Source organism: Bubalus bubalis, chromosome 5, assembly GCF_019923935.1.
Source record: "Bubalus bubalis isolate 160015118507 breed Murrah chromosome 5, NDDB_SH_1, whole genome shotgun sequence".
Classification (NCBI taxonomy): Eukaryota; Metazoa; Chordata; class Mammalia; order Artiodactyla; family Bovidae; genus Bubalus; species Bubalus bubalis.
The window spans coordinates 80,168,171-80,194,118 of record NC_059161.1 but is presented as its reverse complement, the minus strand read 5'-3'; the positions used below and the strand labels follow the sequence as shown (position 1 = coordinate 80,194,118).

At 50.1% G+C, this 25,948-nt stretch overlaps 1 protein-coding gene, 2 long non-coding RNA genes and 1 pseudogene across 3 annotated transcripts; all 4 read left to right on the top strand.

Moving 5' to 3' along the window:
* Positions 1–1,865: 1,865 nt before the first annotated feature.
* On the top strand, positions 1,866–3,304 carry LOC123465803. The gene is made up of 3 exons (XR_006641113.1): positions 1,866–2,164; positions 2,763–2,847; positions 3,264–3,304. It is a non-coding gene; the product is annotated as an uncharacterized LOC123465803 (long non-coding RNA).
* A 1,724-nt stretch (positions 3,305–5,028) lies between these two features.
* LOC102398118 lies at positions 5,029–10,323 on the top strand. The gene is made up of 3 exons (XR_006641147.1): positions 5,029–5,039; positions 5,721–6,408; positions 9,488–10,323. It is a non-coding gene; the product is annotated as a leucine-rich repeat extensin-like protein 3 (long non-coding RNA).
* A 3,784-nt stretch (positions 10,324–14,107) lies between these two features.
* LOC102398873 lies at positions 14,108–15,421 on the top strand (annotated as a pseudogene).
* Positions 15,422–21,743: 6,322 nt separating this feature from the next.
* On the top strand, positions 21,744–25,878 carry BTG2 (BTG anti-proliferation factor 2). The gene is made up of 2 exons (XM_006072404.4): positions 21,744–21,987; positions 23,410–25,878. Exons 1-2 carry the CDS (start codon positions 21,870–21,872, stop codon positions 23,742–23,744), a joined length of 453 nt encoding a protein of 150 aa, XP_006072466.1. The 5' UTR covers positions 21,744–21,869; the 3' UTR covers positions 23,745–25,878.
* The last annotated feature ends 70 nt before the right edge of the window (positions 25,879–25,948 follow it).

Below are 25,948 nucleotides of genomic sequence, written 5' to 3'. Positions count from 1 at the left end.
GAGTTCAATCCCTGGATTGGGAAGATCCCCTGGAGAAGGGAACTGGCTACCCACTCCCGTATTCTGGCCTGGAGAATTCCATGGATTGTATAGTCCATAGGGTCGCAAAGAGTCAGACACAACCGAGCGACTTTCACTATCTGGCCTCCTCCTGGAGGCAGCTGACTTTTTGAATGCCTACTGCTACTACTAAGTCGCTTCAGTCGTGTCCGACTCTGTGCGACCCCATGGACTGCAGCCTACCAGGCTTCTCCGTCCATGGGATTCTCCAGGCAAGAACACTGGAGTGGGTTGCCATTTCCTTCTCCAATGCATGAAAGTGGAAAGTGAAAGTGAAGTCGCTCAGTCGTGTCTGACTCTTAGCGACCCCATGGACTGCAGCCCACCAGGCTCCTCCATCCATGGGATTTTCCGGGCAAGAGTACTGGAGTGGGGTGCCATTGCCTTCTCCCTTTGAATGCCTAGTGGATCCCAAATTAGCTTGATCCATAAGTTCAAAATACACAAAACCCCTCTACAGCCAAAAATTGACTTGTCTATGAAGCCTCATGTGTTAAAAATAAAGTTTTACCCCCAAGAAGCTGTCTGGCTGTTTGCCCTCTCCCAAGTACACGCTTCAGTTCAGTATACTTGTTACTCTACACTGTGGGGTAACACAGGGAATGAGCTTAAATTTTCATGATGCTGAGAAAGGGGTAGAAGCAGATAAGACAAGCACACAAAGAAAGAAAGTGTAGTCACTCAGAGGTATCTGACTCTGCGACCCCATGGAGTAGCCCACCAGACTCATCTGTCCAAGGAATTCTCCAGAGAAAAATACTGGAGTGGATTGCCATTTCCTTCTCCAGGGGATCTTCCCTACACAGGGATCAAACCCGGGTCTCCCGCATTGCAGGCAGATTCTTCACCATCTGAGCCATACCTAAAGGGAAGCAGGTAAGACAAGCACACAAACCATGGAAAAAAACTTAAAAGATGTTTCCCACACCCTTAAGTAACAGACACTCTTCTCCATGGTACAATCTGGGTAAGTCCTGAGGACACAGTAGCTGCCCAAGGGGGGGAGACTTGATTTGATGTTTGAGGAAGGTGTCTCCCTTTTGGAGATGGTGGTGGCCTGGGCTCTGTGTGAGTGGCAGGCAGAAGTAACAGCGCACGCTTACAGCGCTTACACCTTCACCACCACGCTTCATTTGACCCTGATGACCACTCTGTAAGCAGATTCCTCCACCCTCGTTTCTCAGACGAGGAAGCTGAGGCTTAGAGACATTTCTGAGTGGCCATGAACTCAAGTGGCTTCTGACTCAAGTTCTTTCTCTTATGTGGCAGTTTGCCTGGGGAAGTCTTGTAAAAGCTCACAGAGCAGGAAACCTTGTCTTCTACAAAGGCAGCTTCCTCCCAAATTTGGGCAAGGCCCACTGCAGGCCTTGGAAAGTCACAGTGGTAAAAAGTAAGGGGGCCATGCTGATGAGGGCTGGTGGCTGGACAGCAGCAGGAGCAGCCAGGAGTCCACGGGCCTAGCTCGGGCCAGGCTGCCCACCCCCCGTGGGGTGGCTCCATGGCCCACAGAGATGGGGGGCGGGGGTGGCCCCAGGCCCGGGCGTGGAGGCCTAGCCTGAGGGGCACCTGACTGAGTAAGGGATTTTGGAGGCCAGGAGCAGGCGTAAGATGAACTAGTCTCCTATTTTACTACCAAAGAGGGCGGTTCTTTGTTTCCAGGAACCAGCAGGAGAGGAAATGGGCTGCGGGGTTGAGGGTGTGGGGCAGAGGAGTGGGGGTGGATTAGAGCTCTTGCATGAGGAAGTAGAACCTGTTGTCAAGGGACTTCCCTGTTGAACACTTGCTCTCCTCCTGGGAAGAATGGAGCGGCAGGGATTAGAGGCTGGCAGAGCTTTCTCCCAGCCCCAGGAACCTAGAGGAAGACCAATCAGCACAATGTACCCTGAAGAAATGGGGCTGATCTTGGGCTTTGTGTGATGGGAGCAGCAGGAATCCCTGAGTCTGAGCAGCGCCAGGACTTGGCTCCCCTCCTCCCCTCTTTCTGCCCTTCTCTCCTCCACAAGCTCCCAGAGGACACAGACTGCTTCCCCAAATCTACTGTGACACCGCCTTCCAGTTCCATCACTACTAGATTAAAGGAAAGCCATGATGGCTGAAGCACAGGGTGCGTGTGTGTGTGTGTGTGTGTGTGTGTGTGGTGGGGGTGATTAGGTATAGGAGCTGAGGCTCAGAAAGAATTCGCCAAGTGGATAGTTGGTACAGGGGGACAGTTTTCAAAGTCTTTTCACAAACTTTTTAGTCCCTTGACTTTCACAAAAATGGACAGCAGCCAGAAAGGATTCTCCTCCATTTCAGTGACAAGGAGCTCGAGGCCCCAGGAAGGGTATAGCCAGCATGGAAACACCTATTTTGTGCTTCTGCACTCACTGTCATTTCTTTGAGGCCTGGCTGGAATCAGGACGAAGGAGAAACTGGCGGAGGTGATGAGGTACCAGAGGGGTAAGAACACTGAGGGACAGGGACCCCCAAAGGCAGCCCTGGAACACCTGGTGTTGCTGGCTAACTTTCCATGTGGGGTTCTGGAAAGGACTTCTATCACTGCTACTACTACTATTGGTAATAACAGTTACTATTTATTGTTTTCCTTGTACCAGATACATAAATACTGTGGAAGGGATTCATGTACAAAATGCTTTCAAAACATGATCATCTTTAACCCTCAAAAGAATCATAAGATAAATATTTTTCTTTCTATTTTTCAGACAAGGAGCTTGAGGCTCAGAACTTTCCTGAGACCTCACAGGACTCCCAAGGCCACTCTCATAACCACTGAGCACTGCTGCCCAGGTGAGATACAAAAGCTACCCCGTTGTTCTTATTCCTCTATACCTTTGGCATCATTCAGCCCCAGAACGCTGGTGCCTGAGAAAGCACACTGTTCATGTGCTTCTCAAGGCAGAATACTGGTTTGCCATTCCCTTCTCCAGTGGACCACGTTTTGTCAGAACTCTCCACCATGACCCATCCGTCTTGCGTGGTGGCCCTACACAGCATGGCTTATAGTTTCATTGAGTTAGACAAGGCTGTGGTCCATGTGGTCAGATTGGTTAGTTTTCTGTGATTGTGGTTTTCTTTCTGTCTGCCCTCCAATAGAGAAGGATAAGAGGCTTATGGAAGCTTCCTGATGGGAGAGACTGACTAGGGGGAAACTGACATTACTTTGTCAACAAAGGTCCATCCAGTCAAAGCTTTGGTTTTTCCAGTGGTCACGTATGGATGTGAGAGTTGGACTATAAAGATATTTGAGTCCCGAAGAATTGATGCTTTTGAACTGTGGTGTTGGAGAAGACTTTTGAGAGTCTCTTGGACAGCAAGGAGGTCTAACCAGTCCATCCTAAAGGAAGTCAGTCCTGAATATTCATTGGAAGGACTGTTGCTGAAGCTGAAACTCCAATACTTTGGCCACCTGACGTGAAGAGCTGACTCATTGGAAAAGACCCTGATGCTGGAAAAGACTGAGGGCAGGAGGAGAAGGGGACGACAGAGGATGAGATGGCATCACCGACTCGATAAACATGAGTTTGAGTAAGCTCCAGGAGTTGGTGATGGGCAGAGAAGCCTGGCGTGCTGCAGTCCACGGGGTCGAAAATAGTCGGACACGACAGAGCAACTGAACTGAACTGAACTGAACTGTTCTTCATAGTCTTAAATTCCTAGGCTTAAAACATTTTTACTGCCCCACCATTGCCCCCAAACCACCAGCCTAGGCCTCAGTGGTAGGGTGATATCTGCAGCCACGGCAAAGGGCAATGTGGCCACATCCTGGGCAGATCCTCTGACAAGAAAGGTCACTCTCTCCATGCCTGTGACTCCCACTCTCTGACTGGGGCCAGACCTTGGAGTGGGGTACAGTTTCACCCAGGCAGTTCTCTACCAGGGGAACTAGAGAGAGGAAGTGAGTCTTTAGGGACGGGAGAGTGGGTGGGTGAAAAGGGACCGCCTGGGAGGCCCCGGGGACTTTCCCCTATGCCTGAGCTCCTCTGGGAGGGCAGCCAAGTGCCCCTGCACCCCAGCCTCTGGCTGGGTTTCTGACTCTTCCATGTTCTGTTTCTGTCACACCCTCTGTCGTGTAACCCCCCTCGCTTCATTTTAGAATCCCTTTACCACCCATTGTTCTCCTCACCCATTCCTCCCTCCCAACTTCAGCTGAGACAAGGCAGGCCTGGGGGAGGGAGGCGCTCCAACAGGTTCCACCCTGGCAAGCTGAACTCAGAAATGAGCAGCGCCCCCACTCCTGACACTGCCCCCCCACCTGCTGGAGGCTCCATGAAGCCTGGTTGAAATGTGAGCCTTGAGCTTCTCTTGTGATTTCTCTTCCTTTTCTGTTTACTGACCTGGAGAAGGAAATGGTAATCTACTCCAGTATTCTTGCCTGGAAAACCCCATGGACAGAGGAACCTGCTGGGCTGGTGAGTCCATAGGGTCACATAGACTCGGACATGACTGAAGTGACTTAGTACCTGGCACTAGGTACCTTGAAACCTTCCTTTTTTTCTGCTTCTTCCCCTTCAACTCCCGGGCCGACCTGTTTTTATTTGATTTGGCTAGGGTGGTAGGGGGCTTCACTGGTGGCTCAGAGGGTAAAGAATCCGCCTGCAATGCAGGAAACCTGGGTTCGATCCCTGGGATTGGTAGATGCCATGGAAGAGGGCATGGCAACCCACTCCAGTATTCTTGCCTGGAGAATCCCATGGACAGGGGAGCCTGGTGGGCTACAGTCCATGGGGTCGCAAAGAGTCGGACAGGACTAAGTGACTAAGCACAGCACAGCACAGCAAAAGGAAGCAGCTTAGTTAAAGGGAAGCCAGTCCCTTACACCAGTGCCTCCAGTGAGACTTTCGAGGTCTGAGAGTCTCTGGAAGCACAAGTACCAAGACTCCTGATTGTTTAGCAAGGGAAACAATGGAGAGCTGCGATTGTCTTACCCAGCAAAGTTGCTCATCTGTCTCCAAGGCAAAAATACACACCATGGCTCTAAGGTGAAAAGCGCGTGCTTGACAGCTAGAGACAAAACAGACTGCCCAGAATACAAACACCTGCGCCCTCAAAAGGACGGAAAATAATCACTCACGCGACCCCCGTGGTGAACCCACATTTACACACACAGAATAAAGAGGAAGTTCAGAATTGGCTGCCCTGGCACGAGTTAACCTTGCCGGCCCGCCCCCGCCCCCGCCCCCACCAGCGTCACGGCTCTCCCAGTTGAGTCGGGGCCGCCCGCTCTCCCTGCCCCTTTTCCTCTCCCCTCCCCTCCTCCCTCCTTCCCCCTCTCCCACCAGCGTCACTGCTTTCCCAGCCGAGTTGAGGGCGCCCCCTCCCCTGCCCCTTTTCCCCTCCTCCTCCCCTCCCCCCACTGCTCTCCTCCCCTCCCCCCTCCTTCCCCCTCTCCCACCAGCGTCACTGCTCTCCCAACCGAGTTGAGGGCGCCCCCTCCCCTGCCCCTTTTCCCCTCCCCCTCCCCTCCTCTCCCCCCATTGCTCTCCTCCCCTCCCCCTCCTTCCCCCTCCCTCTCCCCCGCTAGCGTCCGAGTTCTCCCAGCCAAGTCAGGACCGCCCCCTACCCCTGCTCCGTTTCTCCTCCCCTCCCCTCCCCCCACTCCTCTCCTCCCCTCCCCCCTCCTTCCCCCTCCCTCTCCCCCGCTAGCGTCACTGCTCTCCCAGCCTAGTCGCGGCCGCCCCGCCCCTTTTCCTCTCCCCTTCCTGTCCCCCTCCCCCCACCCCCCCACTCCTCCCCTACCCTCCCCACTCCTTCCCCCTTCCTCTCCCCCGCCAGCGTCACCGTCACCGTTCTCCCAGCCAAGTCCGGACCGCCCCCTCCTCCTGCTCCCTTTCCCCTCCACCTCCCCTCCCCCCACCCCACTCCTCCCCTCCCCTCCCCCCTCCTTCCCACTCCCTCTCCCCCGCCAGCGTCACCGCTCTCCTAGGCGAGTCGGGGCCGCCCCCTCCCCCAGTCCCTTTTCCCCCTCCCCCTTCCCCCCACTCCTCCCCCCCTCCTCCCCCCCACTCCTCCCCTCCCTCCTCCTTTGTCCCCCCCACCCCCCGCCAGCGTCACCGTTCTCCCAGCAGAGTCGGGGCCGCCCCTCCCCCCGCCCCCCACTCCTCTCTTCCCCTCCCCCCTCCTTACCCCTCCCTCTCCCCTGCCAGCGTCACCGCTCTCCCAGCCGAGTCGCTGCCGCAGGCTCTCCCCATTGCTGACGTGGCCACCGCAGGTGACTACCCGACCACCGGAAGCGCAGCCCTTGTAGGGAGCAGAGTCCTGAGAGCTCCGCGGGGCCGGAAGCCGGGCAACAGCCGCCCGAGGTCTCTCGCCCTACTCTCATCTTCCGAACGACTCCCCGGTCCCGCAAAGGTGAGCCAGTTCGGAAGGAAGAGGTGGGTTTCCATCTCCAGAGAGCTGGAGCGCCCAGGGAGGCAGCCTTCCCAGACACTGTCTCCCAGAATGCTCGTCTTATGTTTCTCCTGAGACGTTCAGAGCAGGACTGAAATGCAGATGACAGCTGGCCTTTGATAGACACACTCAAATGATCCCCGTCACGCTCTGGGGCCCTCAAGTCCGAGCCAGAGGCTGTGAGGATAGGCCAGTGCTGCGTGGTGGGAAGGACAGCCTAGCCTCTGCTGGGTAACCTTAAACAAGCCTCATAGTTGCTGCCAGCCTCATTTTCCTTATCACAGAAGTATAGAAGGTTCTTGCCTTATGGAGTGGTTGTGAGCATCATATGGGCGTTCAACTTGTTCTTATAAAACAGCTTTGGAAACTAAAGTGCTGTGCAAAATTCTGGTGGTCATTTTGTACCCTCAGTTCAGTTCAGTTCAGTCTCTCAGTCGTGTCCAACTCTTTGCAACCCCATGGACTATAGCACACCAGGCCTCCCTGTCCATCGCCAACTCCCGGAGCTTACTCAAACTTATGTCCATCGAGTCGGTGATGCCATACAGCCATCTCATCCTCTGTCGTCCCCTTCTCCTCCTGCCTTCAATCCTTCCCAGCATCAGGGTCTTTTCCATTGAGTCAGCTCTTCACATCAGGTGGCCAAAGAATTGGAGTTTCAGATTCAACATCAGTCCTTCCAATGAATATTCAGGACTGATTTCCTTTAGGATGGACTGGTTGGATCTCCTTACAGTCCAAGGGACCCTCAAGCGTCTTCTCCAACACCACAATTCAAAAGCATCCATTCTTTGGTGCTCAGCTTTCTTTATAGTCCAGCTCTCACTGCCATACATGACCACTGGAAAAACCATAGCCTTGACTAGATGGCCTTTGTGGGCAAACTAATGTCTCTGCTTTTTAATATGCTGTCTGGGTTGGTCATAACTTTTCTTTCAAGGAGCTAGCGTCTTTTAATTTCATGGCTGTAGTCACCATCCGAAGTGATTTTGGAGCCCAAGAAAAGAAAGTCTGTCACTGTTTCCACTGTCTCCCCATCAATTTGCCATGAAGTGATGAGACCGGATGCCATAATCTTAGTTTTCTGAATGTTGAGCCTCAAGCCAACTTTTTCACTCTCCTCTCACTTTCAAGAGGCTCTTTAGTTCTTCTTCGCTTTCTGCCATAAGGGTGGTGTCATCTGCATATCTGAGGTTAGTGATATTTTTCCCGGCAATCTTGATTCCAGTTTGTGCTTCATCCAGCCCAGCGTTTCTCATGATGTACTCTGCATATAAGTTAAATAAGCAGGATGACAATGTACCCTGGAAGAGCCTATTCAGGTGCCCCTTCTAAGGAAGGGAGCAACAGAAGCCCAGATGCTGACTTGGCTTCCAGAACCTGCCTTTCTGGAGCCTCACCCAGCCACTCTGGGATGCCCTTTGACCCTATGGAAAAGCTTAAGCTTTATAAACAAAATCACTTGGTGTCTGCCATCTGTGCTGCCGTGGCAGTGATGGACTGTTTGGGGCCCCCACTAGTAAGCAAGTGTGGTGAGCATGCTTGAGATGACCTTTCCAGTTAAACCTGGGAAGGAAACCAGAATTGCCAAAAGCCAGTGGGGGAGCAGTCGTGTGAATGCTTGTACAGTACTGAACTGTCTTCTGCCCCTACTAATAAGACCTGCAAATCTAGCTCAGAACTTCCAGGGCCAGCAAGCTATTTCATACTGGACACCAACTGTCTGCTACTGCCTCCATTCCAACCCCCTTCATAACTTCAGACTGTGTTTGCTGGCAGCTTTGCATGTAAGTCCTCTGTATGCATGCCTCCTCCTTGGCCCCAGCTTGGAATTTCTTGAGGTCAGGAATCATTTCTTTCAAAGTAGACTGAAGAACTTCCACCTTCCACCCTTGAGGATGGGGACCAAGCCTCCTTCCTTTTGATCACTTTAAAACAAGGAGGAGAAAAGGTGTTCAGATCCTGGGGTCAAGTGATTGATTTATGACTTATATACACATGGCACCGAGACATGGGAGGGTCAGACAAGATGAATCTCCGCAATACTCACCTCGCCCTCTTTCTCCACTTCCTGGCTCAGTGATCCCCACAGAACCCCTTCCCTGCCAGGGAGAACTGTGCTGAGTTGCTGAGAAGTAAGTTGCACAGTGGGCTGGCAGTTACCCTCCTTTTGGAGGTGGTTGTCCTCATTAAAGATCAGGCGCTTGAGTGTGACACCTAAGGCCATATTCCCAATGGGTGTTTGTCAGCTGAGGTCCACTGCTTCTTAGGTGCTAGCCAAGATTGGCTCAGAACTTCATTCTAAGGCCTATAGCAAATCCAGTGCCCCTCCTCAAAATATTCCAGATTCCTCTGGGAGCAAGGTTGTCTCTAGTTTTGAGCTTCTCTTTTTCTTAAGTCAAATTAGTTTAGGAGTTGTGTTGCTGATCCATGAGTGTTTTTGCTATATGAGCTGATTGCAGGCCCTTTCCTTACAGATTCTTCCTGTTTTCTTTTGCATGGTAATTCAGCTCTTTCTAATCCCTACCCACACTTCTGTGCCTCTCTACAAATTCAGTGAGATGGGCCCAAACCTTCTGTCTGTTCAAGTTCTTATGCAGATTCCCTCCTCCTGTAATCTGGCTATAAAAGGGTGGTTGGTGTTTTCCTGGACTTACATGCATTTTTAAATAAGGATGCTTGGAAAAGACCCTGATGCTGGGAAAGATTGAGGGCAGAAAGAGAAGTTGGGGAGCAGAGAATGAGATGGTTGGATGCATCACTGACTCAGTGGACATGAGTTTGAGCAAACTCAGGGAGATAGTGAAGGACAGGAAAGCCTGGCATGCTGCAGTCCATACAGTCGCAAAGAGTCAGACATGACTGAACAACTTAAATTCTTCTTTGAATTCAAAACCTGGGGGTCAGGGAGTTGTTCTCTTTCTAGGAGCTTACCCATCCCCACTAAGAACATAATTCATTCTGCTCAACTTTAGGGGCTCAACCTTCTCGAAGCCCTGTTAGACATATCTCATAATATCCCTGTCTCCACTCTCCTCAGGAGCTTTCACCGTGGGACCACATCTCTAATGCTGAAAAGCAGCTGAAAATACCCAGGACCACCTGACTCTCTGACTCAGTGGGACTCAACCCCTGACCTCAGGGGAGCTTCCTGAGCCATGAAGGAAGCCTTGAGCTGAGCACAGAAGGAAACATGGGAAAGGATGTTGATTATTATTTTCCCAGCTATTATCCTGACCTGATTACTCTTGTCATTATGGGCTCTCACTAAAGGTCAGTTGAGGATGACACTAAATGCTACTGAGAATAACTTCAGATTCCTCAGATCCCATGTTCCTGCATTAGGGATTCACACAGATTATGGAAGCGGCAAGGTGGGTCTCCTGGCCCACACTCTCTTATTATAGATATGCAGAGTGTGGCTCAGGGAGGTGACTCCCAGTCTGCCCACCAGGCTCCCTTCTGTGAACCACGTGGATGAAATGCTCAGCCTTCCTGGGCTGGGAGCCATGCGTGGCTGAGAAACACCTTGGGCCCTGAAGCCAGAGCTGGCCACTATGGTACCTCTTCTTTAGATTCTTCCTCGTGTCCCCATTTCTTGAGTCTGTCTTTCCCCACACGTTAGCCCCTTCCCCGGGGGGTTTCTGGTCATCACAACTGTGATGCCAGCTTCCTGCCTACCCCAGACACCTAGCCACAGGAGGCCCAGCCCATTAAGGTTTTGCCAAAACAACATCTGCGGCAGCTCTTCTCTTGTTTTCTGTCTGGAAATGAAGGGGGTTTGTCCTGGGCTTCAGGGAGTGAGGATGAGGAGTATTTACAACGTGTCTGTCCTCTCAGTTTGGGAAAGAGGCAATAAATTCAGCTTCAGATGTGCTGCTGTCCCCAAGTCCTGTGTTCCACTGTTGAGTTTCGGGCACTTGCAGTCACACCTTCTAGCACTGTTGGAGAAGGCCCAGAGGGTGAAGGTGTGGAGGTCACATTCTTGGGGGAAGGGGCCTCCAGGATATCAGACTTTTAACAGTTTCTATCCTTTTGCTCTTATGATGCACCTAGGGAATTACAAAGGCAAAAAATCATCTCTGGGGACCTTTCCAACCAAATCCTGGTCTGACCATCTGTCCACATCTTCCCTGCTCAAGCTCCCACCCCGCCACTCTTTCACTCTCTGTCACGCACACTCAGGCCCTACTGCAGGCCCATGCTGGTGAAGGAGATCGGAGCTGGAGCACTCCTCTCATGGGTCAGCAGCTGAGAAGCGACCCTCAAGGGCACCGCCGTCTTTGGGGGAGCAGATCCCCTTCATACCGTCAGCCTGTGTCACAAGTCTGATGAGTTAGTAACACTTTCCATCACTACCCCCAGCAGGAGAGAGAGCCTGCATGAGCCAGTGCGGTGAAGGATGGCGTGAAGGTGTGAAAGGTGGCTTTGGGAAGCGAAAAGCAGGCCCTGAGAGCCCAGCCCCAGGAACCTGGAGGCCTCAGTCTTCCAAGCCACAGAGGCCACCTGCAGTCCCCTGACTGACCCCTGGGAGCAACTCTCTGGGCCTCATGTCTTTATGGCTGAGACCCTAGGCTCAGCTGTCTCCCGAGGCACAGGCAGGACTGAACCTTCACTCCTTCCCACACTGGCCACTGTGCAAGGGACAAACACACTCACTCCCACACCTCTGTGTAAGTGCCCTCCACTAACATGACTCCCCCCACCTCCCTCCCGAACCCTCGCATCCAGCAAAGTCCTTGCTAACCTCAACCTCATCCAAGCACTTTCTGCAACTCCTGACCTTACCTGAAACAGGACCCTCTCGAGGGGAGCTTGTTGCTCCATCACAGCCCACACCCCTCCAGGCCCACTTGGTGAGTCTGCATCCTCCTGCTGTGCCTTCCCTATTCCAACCATCACTCCTCATCACTTTCTCTGAAGGTCGTTTCATCCTGCTGTACCATCATCTTTGACCCTCCTGGTCACTCTTTCTCACTGACCCCGTGTCTTGCCCCTGCAAGGCTCCCAGTCTTTCTCTCTGTCCCAAATTTCTGCCTCCCGCTGAGGAAACATCACCATGTGTATGCACAGCTGAATTTTTCTGCCCCATGGGCTCTCCACCTCCCACCCCACCTGACCGTTTCCTGCCTTCAGCCTCCCAACAGCTGCCACTTCAAAACCCACCACTGTTCCTCCAGAGCCTGGCACCAAGAGTACTCAATAAATACTCCCTAAGTAAGAGAATAAATGAATGAGGGGATGAATGAAGCATGTGTCACAAGAAGGGATGTGGAAAAATGGGAAGGGCTCTCTAGAGGTGAGAGACAGAGGTTCTAGTCCTAATCCTGCCCTAAATAGCTGTGTGACATTGGGCATCTTTTCCCATCTCATGGTCTCCTTTTCTTCATCTGAAAAATTAAAAATTTTGTGTAGATGATTTCTGAAAACCCTGCTTCTGACTGTTAGCAATACCAGGCTGTGGTTTACTTATTTATGATATTTATGTCAAAAATAAGTGTACATACTTATCTATGATATTTAAGCATTACACTAAGCACTTTCTATATATTACTATTCATCTACCCAATAACTCTGGGAAGAACTTATTGTCTTCATTATAAAGATGAAAACAGTTGAGGATAAAAGAAATTAAAGATTTGCCTTGTCATAGATAGTAGGTGGCCGATTCAGGATTAGAATCCAAACAAAAACTTGTTTTTGTTGTGGTCAACAAAAACAAGTGTGTCTGAATGTGTCTCAAGTATCAAGATGAAAGAGGCCTCCTGTTTAAAAGAGACTGCTATTTGCTCTTCTAAACTAGGCCTCTGAGGGAGCTTTCCCTGGCAGTCCACTGAAGGGGGCACAGGTTTGATCCCTGGTCAGGGAAGCTAAGATCCTGTATGCCATGTGATGCAGCCAAAACAACAGCAATAGTAGATAATATTAATAAAGGATAAACAAGGTGACTCTGAGGTGGCCTTCAGAATGCTGTCTGGGGGTACAGACCACTTTTTGCATAGGCCTGATCCCCACCAGTTCAGCCAACAGTTATGAGCCTGGTGCTGCAGCAAGGGAGGCGCTGACACAGATCACGGGGTCTGGGCAGATGTGGCAGGTGTTTAGGTGCCCTAAGAGTGCCTCTGAGACAGGCTGTGTTGCGTGAGGTTCATGGACCATTGCATCAGAGTGGCCTGGGTTCTTATGACAAATAGGCCTACATCTCATCTCAAACCACAGAATCAGAGCCTCAGGGAAGAAAGAGGCTGCTTAATCTGAATTTTTACCAAACTCTCTAGTGATCTGAGTTACTATACTAAGACGTCCTAGGGTGCGGGAACTTGAATGCCAGAAAAGGGATACTTGATTAATGCTGTAGGCAATGGGAAGACTTTGAAGTCTTTTAAAAGCTGAAAAAGTGACATGTTCAGGATATTGTTCAAAGAAAATTATTCTGTCAAGTCTTCAGTGTGGATTGAAGTAAAGAGAGACTGGAGAGCAGAATAACCAGTCAGTCAGTCAGTCAGTCACTCAGTCATGTCCAACTCTTTGCGACCCCATGAACTGCAGCACACCAGGCCTCCCTGTCCTTGCCAACTCCCAGAGTTTACCCAAACTCATGTCCATTGAGTCAGTGATGCCATCCAGACATCTCATCTTCTGTCGTTCCCTTCTCCTCCTGCCCTCAATCTTTCCCAGTATCAGGGTCTTTTCCAAGGAGTCAGTTCTTCGCATCAGGTGCCAAAGTGTTGGAGTTTCAGCTTCAACATCAGTCCTTCCAATGAACACCCAGGACTGATCTCCTTTAGGATGGACTGGTTAGATCTTCTTGCAGTCCAAGGGACTCTCAAGAGTCTTCTCCAACACCACAGTTCAAAAGCATCAATTCCTTCGGCGCTCAGCCTTCTTTATAGTCCAACTCTCACATCCATATATGACTACTGGGAAAACCATAGCCTTGACTAGATGGACCTTTGTTGACAAAATAATGTCTCTACTTTTTAATATGCTCTCTGGGTTGGTCATAACTTTCCTTCCAAGGAGTAAGTGTCTTTTAATTTCATGGCTGCAATCACCATCTGCAGTGATTTTGGAACCCCCAAAAATAAAGTCAGCCACTGTTTCCCCATCTATTTGCCATGAAGTGATGGGACCGGATGCCATGATCTTAGTTTTCTGAATGTTGAGCTTTAAGCCAACTTTTTCACTCTCCTCTTTCACTTTCATCAAGAGGCTCTTTAGTTCTTTTCCACTTTCTGCCATAAGGTGACCAGTAGGCTATGGCAATAGTCTAGATGGAACAGAAGGACTGGGGAGGGAGAATTTTGCCCATGGTAAGAGGCAAAAGCAGGAACGATATTGCAAATGTAGTTGTGTTGTTGTGTTGGTCAGTTGCTAAGTCATGTCCAACTCTTTGTGACCCCATGGACTGCGGCACACCAGTCCTTCCCTGTCTTTCACTGCCTTCTGGGGATTTTTGTCCCTAGAAGGGACAAAAAAATTCATGTCCATTCAGTCGGCGATGCTATCTAACCATCTCATCCTCTGCCACCCTCTTCTTTTACCTTCAATCTTTCCCAGCATCAAGGCATTTTCCAGTGAGTCAGATCTTTGCATCAGGTGGCCAAAGTATTGGAGCTTCAGCTTCAGCATCAGTCCTTCCAGTCAATATTCAGGGATGATTTTCTTTAGGATTGACTGGTTTGATATTCTTGCTGTCCAAAGGACTCAAGAGTCTTCTCCAGCACCACACCTTGAAAGCATCAGTTATTTGATGTTCAGCCTTCTTTATGGTCCAACTCTAGGCCTTGGCAACTGATCAGAAGGGGTAGGGTTAAAGATGTCGGCCAAACTCGGCCTGGTGTCTAGACAATGAACATTAATGCTATTTTGAAAGAGAATGAAATCAGAAGTTGAGCATAAAGGAAAAAAGTATCTTGACTTGTTCAGTCTGACACGACTGAGTGACTGAACTGAACTGAACTGAGCAAGTCAAGATAATTTTTTCCCTTATGCTCAACTTCTGATTTTATTCTCTCAAAATAGCATTACCATTCTTGTTACTGGCTTGTTACAGGCTGAGATTAAAACACCAGAAAAAATATTTCAAAATGTCCAGTTCTCAGCTGAAATAAAAAGCAGTTGGCAGTTCATCAGGAAAGTTAGGGTTAGAAATGATAGTTTGACATTTGCTCTGTATAGGGAGATGCTAATTCAAACACTTCCAGGATCAAGGTAGATAATGCAAATGAAGATTAAGTATATAAAAATCATAATAAATCCCAGCCTTTTCCCTTCGGCTCACCACTGGAAATCCTGGTGTCACCATGGGCCGCTGCCCCGCCCGGTGTTATAGATATTGTACGAACAAGCCGTACTCAAAGTCTTCCTTCTGCCGAGGTATCCCTGATTGTAAGATCCACATCTTTGACCTGGAGTGGAAGAAGGCAAAAGTGGATGAGTTCCCACTCTGTGGCCACATGGTGTCAGATGAGTGTGAGCAGCTCTCCTCCGAAGCCCTGGAGGCTGCCTCCATTTGTGCCAACAAGTACATGGTGAAAAGCTGTAGCAAAGGTGGCTTCCACATCCGAATGTGACTCCAACCCTTCCCTGTCACCTACATCAACAAGATGTCCTGTGTTGGAGCTGATAGGCTCCAGACAGGTATGTGTGGTTGCTTTGGAAAGCCCCAGGTCACAGTGGCCAGGGTCCACATTGGCCAAGTCATAATGTCCATCCGCACCAAGTTGCAGAACAAGGAGCATGTGATTGAACTCTGCAGGGCCAGGTTCAAGTTCCCTGGCTGCCAGAAGATCCACATCTCCAAGAAGTGGGGCTTTATTAAGTTTAATGTGGATAAATTTGAAGACAGTGTAGCAGAAAAGCAGCTCATCCTGGATGGCTATAGGCTCAAATACATCCCCAGTTGTGGCCTTTGGACAAATGGCGAGCCCTGTACTCACAAGATCCTTGGTGTTATCCCCTCCTTACTCATGCCCACCAATAAATCCTACTTTCCTATCAAGTAATAATAATTATAATAATCAACCCCAGCATCCAGGCATGGTAAGTGATAATCACAACTTGGTCTTAGCAGGGATGCTATAAAGAGTGGGTGGGAACTGGACAAATTGAAGGACACATTCCCTGTCTTAGGTACCAGTCATCGGTAAATAAGAATGTGGAATCAGTGTAAACAGATATGTTAATTTTTAAATAGAAATTATAATTCTAGGGTTTTATTTTGATACAACACTGCTGCTGCTGCTGCTGCTAAGTCGCTTCAGTCGTGTCCGACTCTGTGCGACCCCAAGATGGCAGCCCACCAGGTTCCCCCATCCCTGGGATTATCCAGGCAAGAACACTGGAATGGGTTGCCATTTCCTTCTCCAATGCGTGAAAGTGAAGTCGCTCAGTCATGTCCGACTCTTCGTGACCCCATGGACTGCAGCCCCCCAGGCTCCCCATCCATGGGATTTTCCAGGCAAGAACACTGGAGTGGGGTGCCATTGCCTTCTCCGGATACGACACTACCTAATAGTTAAAAATTGAGAGCTAATATTTTAAATGCTTAAGCACTATTCAAACCAAACAATGTATATTGTGATTGAGTCTGCTTCACAGGCTTCCAACTTGTGACTTCTGAGCTATATGGACAGTAACTGGTAGAGAGAGGAAATCCAGAGACTGTGTACTATGCAGAACCAAGACCCTCCTCAGCTCCCAAGTTTGCCTGTAGGTAAGCCCGGTAAAGCTTAGGCAGGCCTGTTATTTTGGCCACCAGGTGTCCGATGGGCTCCCAGGTTGGGTGGCAGGCTGTATCTGTCATGGCTGTTTCTATTCATCACTTGGAAACTGTGTGGGAAGCTACTGAGGGTGATCCAGTGCAGGTTAGAGGCTGCACGCCGCCAGCAGCTGCCCTCTGTGGCGATCTTCAGCCTTCACTCTGAAGATTTTGTGTACCTCAGAGCGTCTGAGTCCTGAAGCAGATATCTTGTTTAGCAGATCTACTTGTTCGCTTTCCTATAAAGAAGTTCTCTTGCCAAATTTAGGTGTTTTTTGTGCAATGGCATCTTCTTTTTGCATCTTCCTTCAGAGCCATTGGGAAATGGGTTACCTTTTAGCTTTCTGACTCTTCTCCAACCCTCAAAAGTTTCTCAGAAATAATCCTTACAGACTTGAAAATTTTTGTGACCAGGGGATTAGAAAGTCCTTTTCATATTTATATTTTCCCAAGCCTTCCTTCAGTCCAGATGGGTAGTTTTCCACTTAACCCTAATCATCTTTGCACTACATGTTTCTGTCCCTGTTCTCAGTTCACTTTGGGGTGAGGAAAGGGAATTAAAGACAGATACTTAAAAATCACTAACATCCCCAATTTCTTAGTCTTCTTTAACAAGTTCTAGGAACAATGTTATCTTCTTTTTGTCCTTGATTCCTGTTCCTGATTCTAAAGAGTAACTCTTAGACTGATGGTCTAGAGCTGATCTTGAAGGGTACAACTTTGTGAGACAGTGATAGGGAACTCAAAAACATGTCCTGAACATTATCCAATGATGTTTGCAAAGAATTATGAATATACTTAGCAATATTTTCACTCTGATTAGAAGAGGCATTCATCCTCCCTGGGTGATGTTTCTTATCAGCTCTGGGCAGCAGAGCAAGGTTATCACCGATGAGGCCTGAAGAGAGGAAAGATCAAATTAACATCTATACCAGCCACACTTAGACACACCTGCCAAAATATACACTCCACCCAAACACAAACACTTCACAAAATGATGTCCTTAAATATATACTGCTTCTACTGCTGCTAAGTTGCTTCAGTCGTGTCCGACTCTGCGACCCCATAGACAGTAGCCCGCCAGGCTCCCCCATCCCTGGGATTCTCCAGGCAAGAACACTGGAGTGGGTTGCCATTTCCTTTTCCAATTCATGAAAGTGAAAAATGAAAGGGAAGCCGCTCAGTCGTGTCCAACTCTTAGCAACCCCATGGACTGTAGCCCACCAGACTTCTCCATTCATGAGATTTTCTAGGCAAGAGTACTAGAGTGGGGTGCCATTGCCTTCTCCATCAATATATACTATGTACATGCTAATATCTGCAAACATATATCCACAGTCCCTTCTATCCACAAATATCATACACATTTAAGCATGTACATTCATATATACTGCCTACCTACCCACACGGATACGCACATACATACACACATACACATACACACTCACACACTGACTTACTGAAACTATGCACTGCACAGTGTCAGAATGAGCTGATATAATCTTCCTAGGAGATCACAGCCCAGCCTCAGCCTGCAGATCAACTTTACTTAACCTCAGGTTTCAACATATGGTCAGGAAACTGGGAGGTAGTCTTGACAACCGAGCTAAGGCCCTGCAGGGAGAGCTTCAGCAGGCTGCTGGGAGAGATGGTCACATACAATGATCTGATTGTGCCACATTGGGAAGTGGAAAGCAGAGCATGCGTGATGACCCCACAGACAAAGCTAGGGCTGAGAACTGAGGAGAGGAACCCAGTTCTGGGTAGGGATTCGATCTGAGGAGGGTTGTTTGGGAAGCTGTGGGTCACTCTAGAGAGGCCACACAGGTAAGCTGTGCAAGTGGGTGCGATGGGCATCCAGGGAAACAGTGGGTTGGGGTCACATGCACAGAAATATTTCAGGTCCAGTTGAGGCATACACTGGCATCACCCCCACCTCCACACTACCTGCCCAACATGGCAGTAGGTAGAGTCATAGTTCAGCAGAGTGTTAGGACATTTAATGTTCAAAATTCAACTCAAGGCATTTGGGGAGAGGGGAAGAGATGAGTAAGGAGGAAGAGGAACAGGAAGAAGAGAAGAGAGAGGGAGGGACCCATGGTTCTTATCCAGATGCTAGAACTATACCTTGGCTATGCCAAGAAATGGGAGGCAGCAGGCAACAGAAGTGAAATCTGGACTTCAGAGCTTCTCAGGACCCTGGTCCTTGCAGTTTAAGGGAAGTTTCAGAGAATTCCAAAAGTAATTTGGATTATTATAATGTATTTGCCTTTAAAACAAACTGATTGAAAATCCAAATCCTGTAAAGTGACTTGGAAACTTTGCATGTTGGATACATTAAACTTCCTCTCCCTAGGCTTGTGTGTAGAAAGAAGAGAGGATGAGAAAGTACATGAAGTGCTTTCTGGTTCTTATTATCAATGCCCTCTACAAAGTTCAGAAATTAACCACCAATGATGAGACTAAGACACTCCCTGGGTAATGGGGGAATCTGTGGGATAAGACCTTGCTCCTATTTCAAAATGAAGAATGCTGCTGCTGCTGCTGCTGCTGCTAAGTCGCATCAATCGTGTCCGACTCTGTGCAACCCCATAGATAGCAGCCCACCAGGCTCCCCCATCCCTGGGATTCTCCAGGCAAGAACACTGGAGTGGGTTGCCATTTCCTTCTCCAATGCATGAAAATGAAAAGTGAAAGTGAAGTTGCTCAGTCGTGTCCGAGTCTTCACGACCCCATGGACTGTAGCCCACCAGGCTCCTCCGTCCATGGGAGTTTCCAGGCAAAAGTACTGGAGTGGGGGTGCCATTGCCTTCTCCGAAAGTGAAGAATATTCCCCTCCAATTCATTGCATCATCAACTAGAATAACAGCTCTGTGGGATGAGGTGGGACTAGGGGCCACTGTAGTAGAACAGGGGCTCCATGGTCTAATGAGAAGGGCATGATATCTGAAGTCAACAGATCTGCTAGTCCTGGCACTACTGAGCACTAGCTGTGTGACCTGGTGAGTGATATTAAAAAACCTACATAAGGACAGAATTCTATTTCCTAAGGCAAAAAACAGGTGATGATCTGTCACAAAACTTTTCCCCCATCAATTATGGACTAGAGCAAGGCCCAGAACAGCAGACCCCTGTCAACAGCATACCCAGGAAGATGTTATTTTCAGATTTTGGTGCTAAATCACTCTGCACACATGTTTATACCTTGCCCTGTTTCCCTGGTCTTGCTGACAGCTGATCTTTTTGTTTGATGTTCTCTAAGTTATCTTGTTTCCAGTTCCAGCCCTGTCTCTGAACACACATTTTTTTCCCCCTCAATGAGCAGAGGTACAGCCTGATCCAGCTTTGGGGAGGAGTCAGTGAAGAGCTCATCTAAGAGATTTGTTCAATGCCAAAACACTAGAATTCCAGGGCATTTTAATGGGTTATATGAAGCAATGGAGCAGAATATTTTAAACCCGAACTGTCCTAGAAATATAGAACATATGAGCATAGTGACCTGTTTTCCAGTAGTCTGCAAACAAGATGTGAGCCTCTAAAAAGATCATTAATCTTATCAAACAACAGATTATAAATGCCAAATGAATGGTATGGATAATGTTAATTCTGTAGTGAGAGAATGATCAGCACAAGTTTTCAAAGTGGAGGACCCAGCTTAAGCTGTGCCTTCAGGAGTGTGAGGGATTGGGAAAGATGGCAAGGAGGCAGCGAGGTATCCAAGAGGTAATGGCATGAGTTACAGTGCAGCAAGGCCATGCACATTCATAGCACATGGAATGGGGACCATATTACAGGGCAGGGATAGGGATCATGGGCAAATGCTGGGGGCCCTGGGATGCAGAACTGCTCTGATGCTTAGAGAACAGTGAGGAGAATCACCTGGGAGCACAAAGTGGCAGAAACCTAAAAAGGCAGATGCAGCCAAATGATGAAAATTCTTAACTATTACACAAAGGAGTCCATACTTAATGCAGTAGACAAATGGAGGATATCTCAGAATGATATGAGCAAAAGAAGAGCACGTGAGTGCAGAACTTTAGGAAAGTAAATCTACTAACAGTGAGAAGTGTGGTTTGGGGACTGGATTTGATCGTGTCTACCGCAGTCATCTAGACACGAAGAAACAACAGGTCTTGAGACTGGATCTAACGAAAAAGTAACAAGCCAAAAGTGAGTCTGAGTTTTCTGAGTAGAGTGACTGGGGAACCGGTGGTATTTGATAGAAATGGAGGTCAAGAAGGAGGCTGGCCTTGGAGAAGTCAGTGGAATTTATACTGACATTGATGTAGTGGCTGGACATCCAAGAGGAGAGGCAGAGCAGATAGGAGGAGCGGGATGAACGGACATGTGAACAGACTTGCGGATAGGAAAGTCACTGGTAAAAACAAAGTAAATATCAAAGTGGACAAGATGAACCAGATCTCTGTGAGGAAAAAAAGTGGAGAGAAAAGGAAGAGGAACCAGTGGACATAATGAGGAAAGGGGAACAGGAAGGGATCCATGGGAGACACAGCCGGGGAGGAAGGAGGCAGAGGAATCTGGGGTCAGGGAAGAAAAGAGGAGACTGCCCCCAAAGTGAAGGAAAATAAAGATTTACAGAGGCCATCGGGTTTGACTCGATATTAATATATATGTACGGGGCACCTACATATTCTGAACCCTGGGATGTTGGTTAGGCGTTATCTTCATTCAGCAGACCTCAAGGAGAGCCTGTGGCGGCGCCAGGTTCTGAGGATGGCCCCCATGTGGAAGAGCAGGACCCGCCAGTCTTGCCGCCGCCAACACTGCCGCCACCCCCGCCCAGCAGCATTAGGTGAGAGTAGGCCACGGTTCTAGGCAAGAGGACAGGCATTTCTGGAGAGGAAGAGCAGAACTCGGGGAACTTGGCATTATCGTAGAAGTAAACAGGCTAGTCTCCGTTTCCGGAGAGTCAAGAAGCCACTCTGACTGGTGGGAAAGTGGTAAAACGGGTGAGTGGCTTTGACAGGGTGTGGCTGAAGATGTGGGAGTCAGAAAAGGGGACCGCCTGGGGGAGGCGGCGTCAAGGAAGGCCTCTCGTCGGAGGTGTTCCTCAAGCCGTGTGGAAGGGAGGAGAGGGGAGGTCAGACCACGCCCAGCCTGACGCGCTGCTTTCCTTCCCAGAGACCCCGGCCGCTCCCAGCCTCCCTTTCCCCTGCTTCCCTCGCCAGCAAGCGGAGCTCGCGTTCCCAGCACTGACGTCACGGGCGATGACCTCAGTGCGGCGGGGGCGGCGGGGGTGGCGGGGGCGAGCGCGCGAGGGCGGGGCTTATATAGGCCCCGTCCCCTTCGCGCCGCCGGCCAATGACCTCCGCCGCCAGCACCCCGCCTCTCGCCGCGGCCTGAAAAGCTCAGCTCGCGTTACCAGCACTGACGTCAGCGGGCGATGACCTCAGGGCGAAGGGGCGGGGCGGGGCGGGGCGGACGCCAGGCACCGCCCCCTCCCACCCCCACCGGCGCCGGAGGCCCCACCCCCCCATCCCCGCCTCTCTCCGTGGCCTGAAAAGCGCGTCTCCGGGCGAGTCCCCGCAGAGCCGAGGGGCGGCGAAGCGAGAAAAGGTTACCTGGGCAGGCTGTCCAGTCAGAGACCGCTCAGGCCCACGACAGGAGCCAGACACGCAGGGCCGAGAGGAGAGCAGACATGCTCCCGGAGATAGCCGCCGCCGTGGGCTTCCTCTCCAGCCTTCTGAGGACTCGGGGCTGCGTGAACGAGCAGCGACTGCAGGTGTTCCGCGGGGCTCTCCAGGCGGCGCTGACGGGTGAGCACGGGGCGGAGGGCCCGGCGCCCTCGGGCTCAGTCCCCACGGAGGGCGGGCTCCCCGCCGAGCGGCCCCGGCCCGTTCGCTCCCTCGGGTCGTGGTCCTCGGCCCAGTGCTTGGGGCCGGGTGCGCTGTGGTTCCAGCTGGCTGCTGCCTTCTGCGCTGTCGTGGGCGCAGAGTCCTGACTGCGACCCCGGGTCGCCGCTGGGTGCCGCGGAAGTGGGGTGCCTGTGGGTCTGCTTGCGGGCTCTTCTCTCTCACTGGACCCAAGACCCTGCAGGCGACAGCCCGACCAGCCGAGGGTCCTTATGGAACGAGAAGGCGCAGTGGAACATTCCAAACAACTCGGGCTCCCAGCCGAGGCTCTTCCGGCCGCGCGGGACGCGCCGGCCGCGCCGTGCCTAGGGCAGTGGCTGGCACCTCAAGTTAGAATCCGGGTCCCCTTTCTATCCTCCGGCCTCTCTTAGCCATCTGCCACCCTTTCTGGTACCGAGAGAGGCTTGTACGCAGTAACTGCGCTCCGCGGGCCTATGTTGGGCTTGGAGGCGGCGCGGCGTGAGATGAGGAGGTGGGCAAGAGATAAGCAGCTGCTGGCTGGGGAGAGACCTGGCTCCTAGCTGTTGGCTGGCGGGCTTGGGCAGCAATAGCCACATTTAAACGTGCCCACACAGTCCCGCTTTCTGAGGGACAACGTATGTTTCGTTAAAACATCCCAGTTCTGCCTCCCTTAGCCACTGTGACAGGTCTTTGACTTTTCAAGGCAGAGGAAACCACCGAGGTACTGGGTGGGAGACATGACTTGCTGTGGGTCCGACAGTGAGGACAGCCTTCTTGGCCTTGAAATTTTGGCTCAGAGGTTCCCAGAGGCCCTGCCTGGACATGTCAGTCCCAGGCATATCCTCCTCCTTAAACCGGGAATGTGCCAAAGGCAATATACTGGCCACAAAGGATTGCCCCAGAGCTCTGGGACACCCTCTGGATACACATACACCCATGTCTTAGAAGGAGGGGTCTTTCCAGATTCCATAATTTTTTTTTTTTTTTTTTTTTTTTTGCTACAATGTCAGGAGGGTTTCAGGAGGGTCATAAAACTCATGAGAAACCATGTTGCTTACCTAAAATAACTAGGCCCTTTCCTCTCCTGTCATCACCCTCACCCGGGTGTCGCACCTGCCAGTACAGAGGACAGAGACTTGGGTTCTGTCTCTGGGTTGGGAAGATCCCAGGGAGAAGGGAATGGCAACCCACTCCAGTATTCTTGCCTGGAGAATCCCATGGACAGAGGAGCCTGGAGGGCTACAGTCCATGGGGTCGCATAAACACAACTGAAGCGACTTAGCACACATCCCATCACCCCCCACCCCTTGTGGTCGCATCCATGGCCACTAACCAGTGCATCTCCCCCTTATCCTGTCTCCACAGAGCACTACAAACACCATTGGTTTCCTGAAAAACCATCCAAGGGCTCTGGCTACCGCTGCATCCGCATCAACCACAAGATGGACCCCATCATCAGTAAAGTGGCTAGCCAGATTGGACTCAGCCAGCCTCAGCTGCACCAATTGCTGCCCAGTGAGCTGACCTTGTGGGTGGACCCCTACGAGGTGTCCTACCGCATTGGGGAGGATGGCTCCATCTGCGTCCTGTACCAGGAGGCCCCAGTGGCCACATCCTATGGGCTTCTTACCTGCAAGAACCAAATGATACTGGGCAGGAGCAGTCCTTCAAAGAACTACATCATGGCAGTCTCCAGTTAGATCCCTCGCCTGCCCCAGCTGGCACTCTACTGTACTCAACTCTGCTGTGACAGCAGGCCACATATCTCAACCTGGGGAACTGTATTTTAAATGAAGAGCTATTTATATATATATATATATATATATATTTTTTTTTTTTTTTTTAAGAAAAGGGGAGAAAAAAACCAAAAGATTTTTTAAAGAAAAAAATCCTTAAAGGATGCTGCTTGGAAGTGGCCTCCGCAGGTGCCTTTGGAGAGAATTGTGTGCTTTATCTGGGAGCCAGTGTCTGCCTGTGGGAGGGGGGAACGGTGTCCTGGTCAGGGTGACAGAAGCTTGGCTAACACCCTAGGGAGGTGTGGGAGGGGGCAAACAGGATTAGCAGCTGTGAACAAGAGAGCTCAGGATCTGTCCCAGGACAGAAAAGAGGCTGAGTTCAAACTTCTCACTCTCCCAGCCAGGACACCTGCACCCCTGGCCCCTCTCTTACTCAAGGGCATTCAAGCCTGGACTCAAGTCATACTATATTGCCTAATCTTCTCTTTTATTTTTATTTTTTATGAGATCCTAGGCACAGAATGAAAAGGCCTTTCCTAATTCCTTCTGTCCTGAGTAGCTTTTCTTGAAACCGTGACTTGTTTCTAATTCTGTTCTCAGAGACCTGTAGATGTTGCTTCCCACCAAGAATATAAAGCTTTTTGTTCTGGAGGTCAGGGGAGTGAGGCAGGGGTTGGAGGTTAACGGGACAGAAGGGCATCATGTACCGACCCTTGCCTTGCTGTAATGCTGCTCTGTGTGGCGATTAACTTGGGGGTGACTTGTAATGGAATTTTAGAATCCAAAGAGTATCCACTGGAATGTTTTTTTGGCCAAAACTCTTCTTTTTGTAACCAGATGGAAGTCCTAATGATGCTACCATTATCTCTTTGAGAAGTAGCTCAAAAGCTACGGGAACTTCAGGTCCTTGATTATTGCCTTCTTTTTAAAAGCACACACTCCTCTCCAACTGCCCCCCCTGCCCAACCCACCAACCCTACCCCACACCCCTCCCCTTCTGGTTGGGTCATGGAACTACCCTATTTTCTAGGACAAGAGTTCTCACTGTGCAATATGGCCTTCTGGGTCCCAGGAGGAGCTGGAGGAGAACTGGCTGTCACAACCTCCTGGCCGCCCTGGTAGGCTTAGGAAACTCTCTCTCCCTCTGTCCTCAGGACTATGGCTTTATGCTTAGCCTTGCAGGTATTTCTTGGCTGAATGAGAGAATGCCCCAAGTTACTGCTTGGTACTCTTGTAGAACTGACTCTAACAGCCAGACGTTGGGCATTGTTTTTTCCTCCTTGGTGCTCAGAGCACCCGTGGGAGAGGCTGCCGTCTTTCTCCGTACAATCCAAGTTTGTCTACAGACTTGTGCAATATTTACTGTTCTGGGTCTGAGGAAAATGGAGAATTTCACAGGGAAGAAATCCCATTGCTTCAGTTTCTCAGTGACATTGGTGAGGGGTCTTTAAGGCCTTGAGTTTCCCAGACCCAAGTCCCCTTGCGAAGGCCACAGCTGGGAGTCTGGTGAACCTGGCTGCTGTCTGGCTGTGGCCCGTAGTGAGGGACTTTGCTCTCCACTGCCGGTCCCCTTTCCTGGATTGCTTAACTACTCAATTCTGACTCAGAGGTGCTATTTACCAAACACTCTCCCTACCCATTCCTGCCGGTTCTGCCTCTTGAACGTTCCAAATCCCAAGCTACCTTCCCAGGCCCTGTTTCCAGTCCTTGTTGCTTTAATGTTGACTTCAGGCCCGTAGACCCAAGTGCTCATTTTCTGGCATATGGGTTGAAACAAAGCTGTGAATCCCTGCAGATTGTTGTTACATCTTGTCTGCAAACAAGTTCCTGCCTTTTTATAAGCAGCCTCATGGTTTCATACTTAATCTTTTCTCTCTTCTTTTTGAAATTCACTTTAAAAACAATAAACACCCAGAGCTGGACTGTTGAGCAGGCCTGTCTCTCCTTTTAAGTAAAAATAAATATATTTGTAAGCTATTCTGACAGAAATGACAAAGGTTACTAATTGTATAACAGTGTTGTTATATGGAAGAATGTACAGCTTTATGGACACATGTACACTTTTTGTGGTTACTTTAATAAAAATGTAGCAGATGAAGTCCTGTGGTGTAGAGAAGATAAAATTCCCACATCGCTAATTTGCATTTCCCTCAGATCCAAATCCTTTG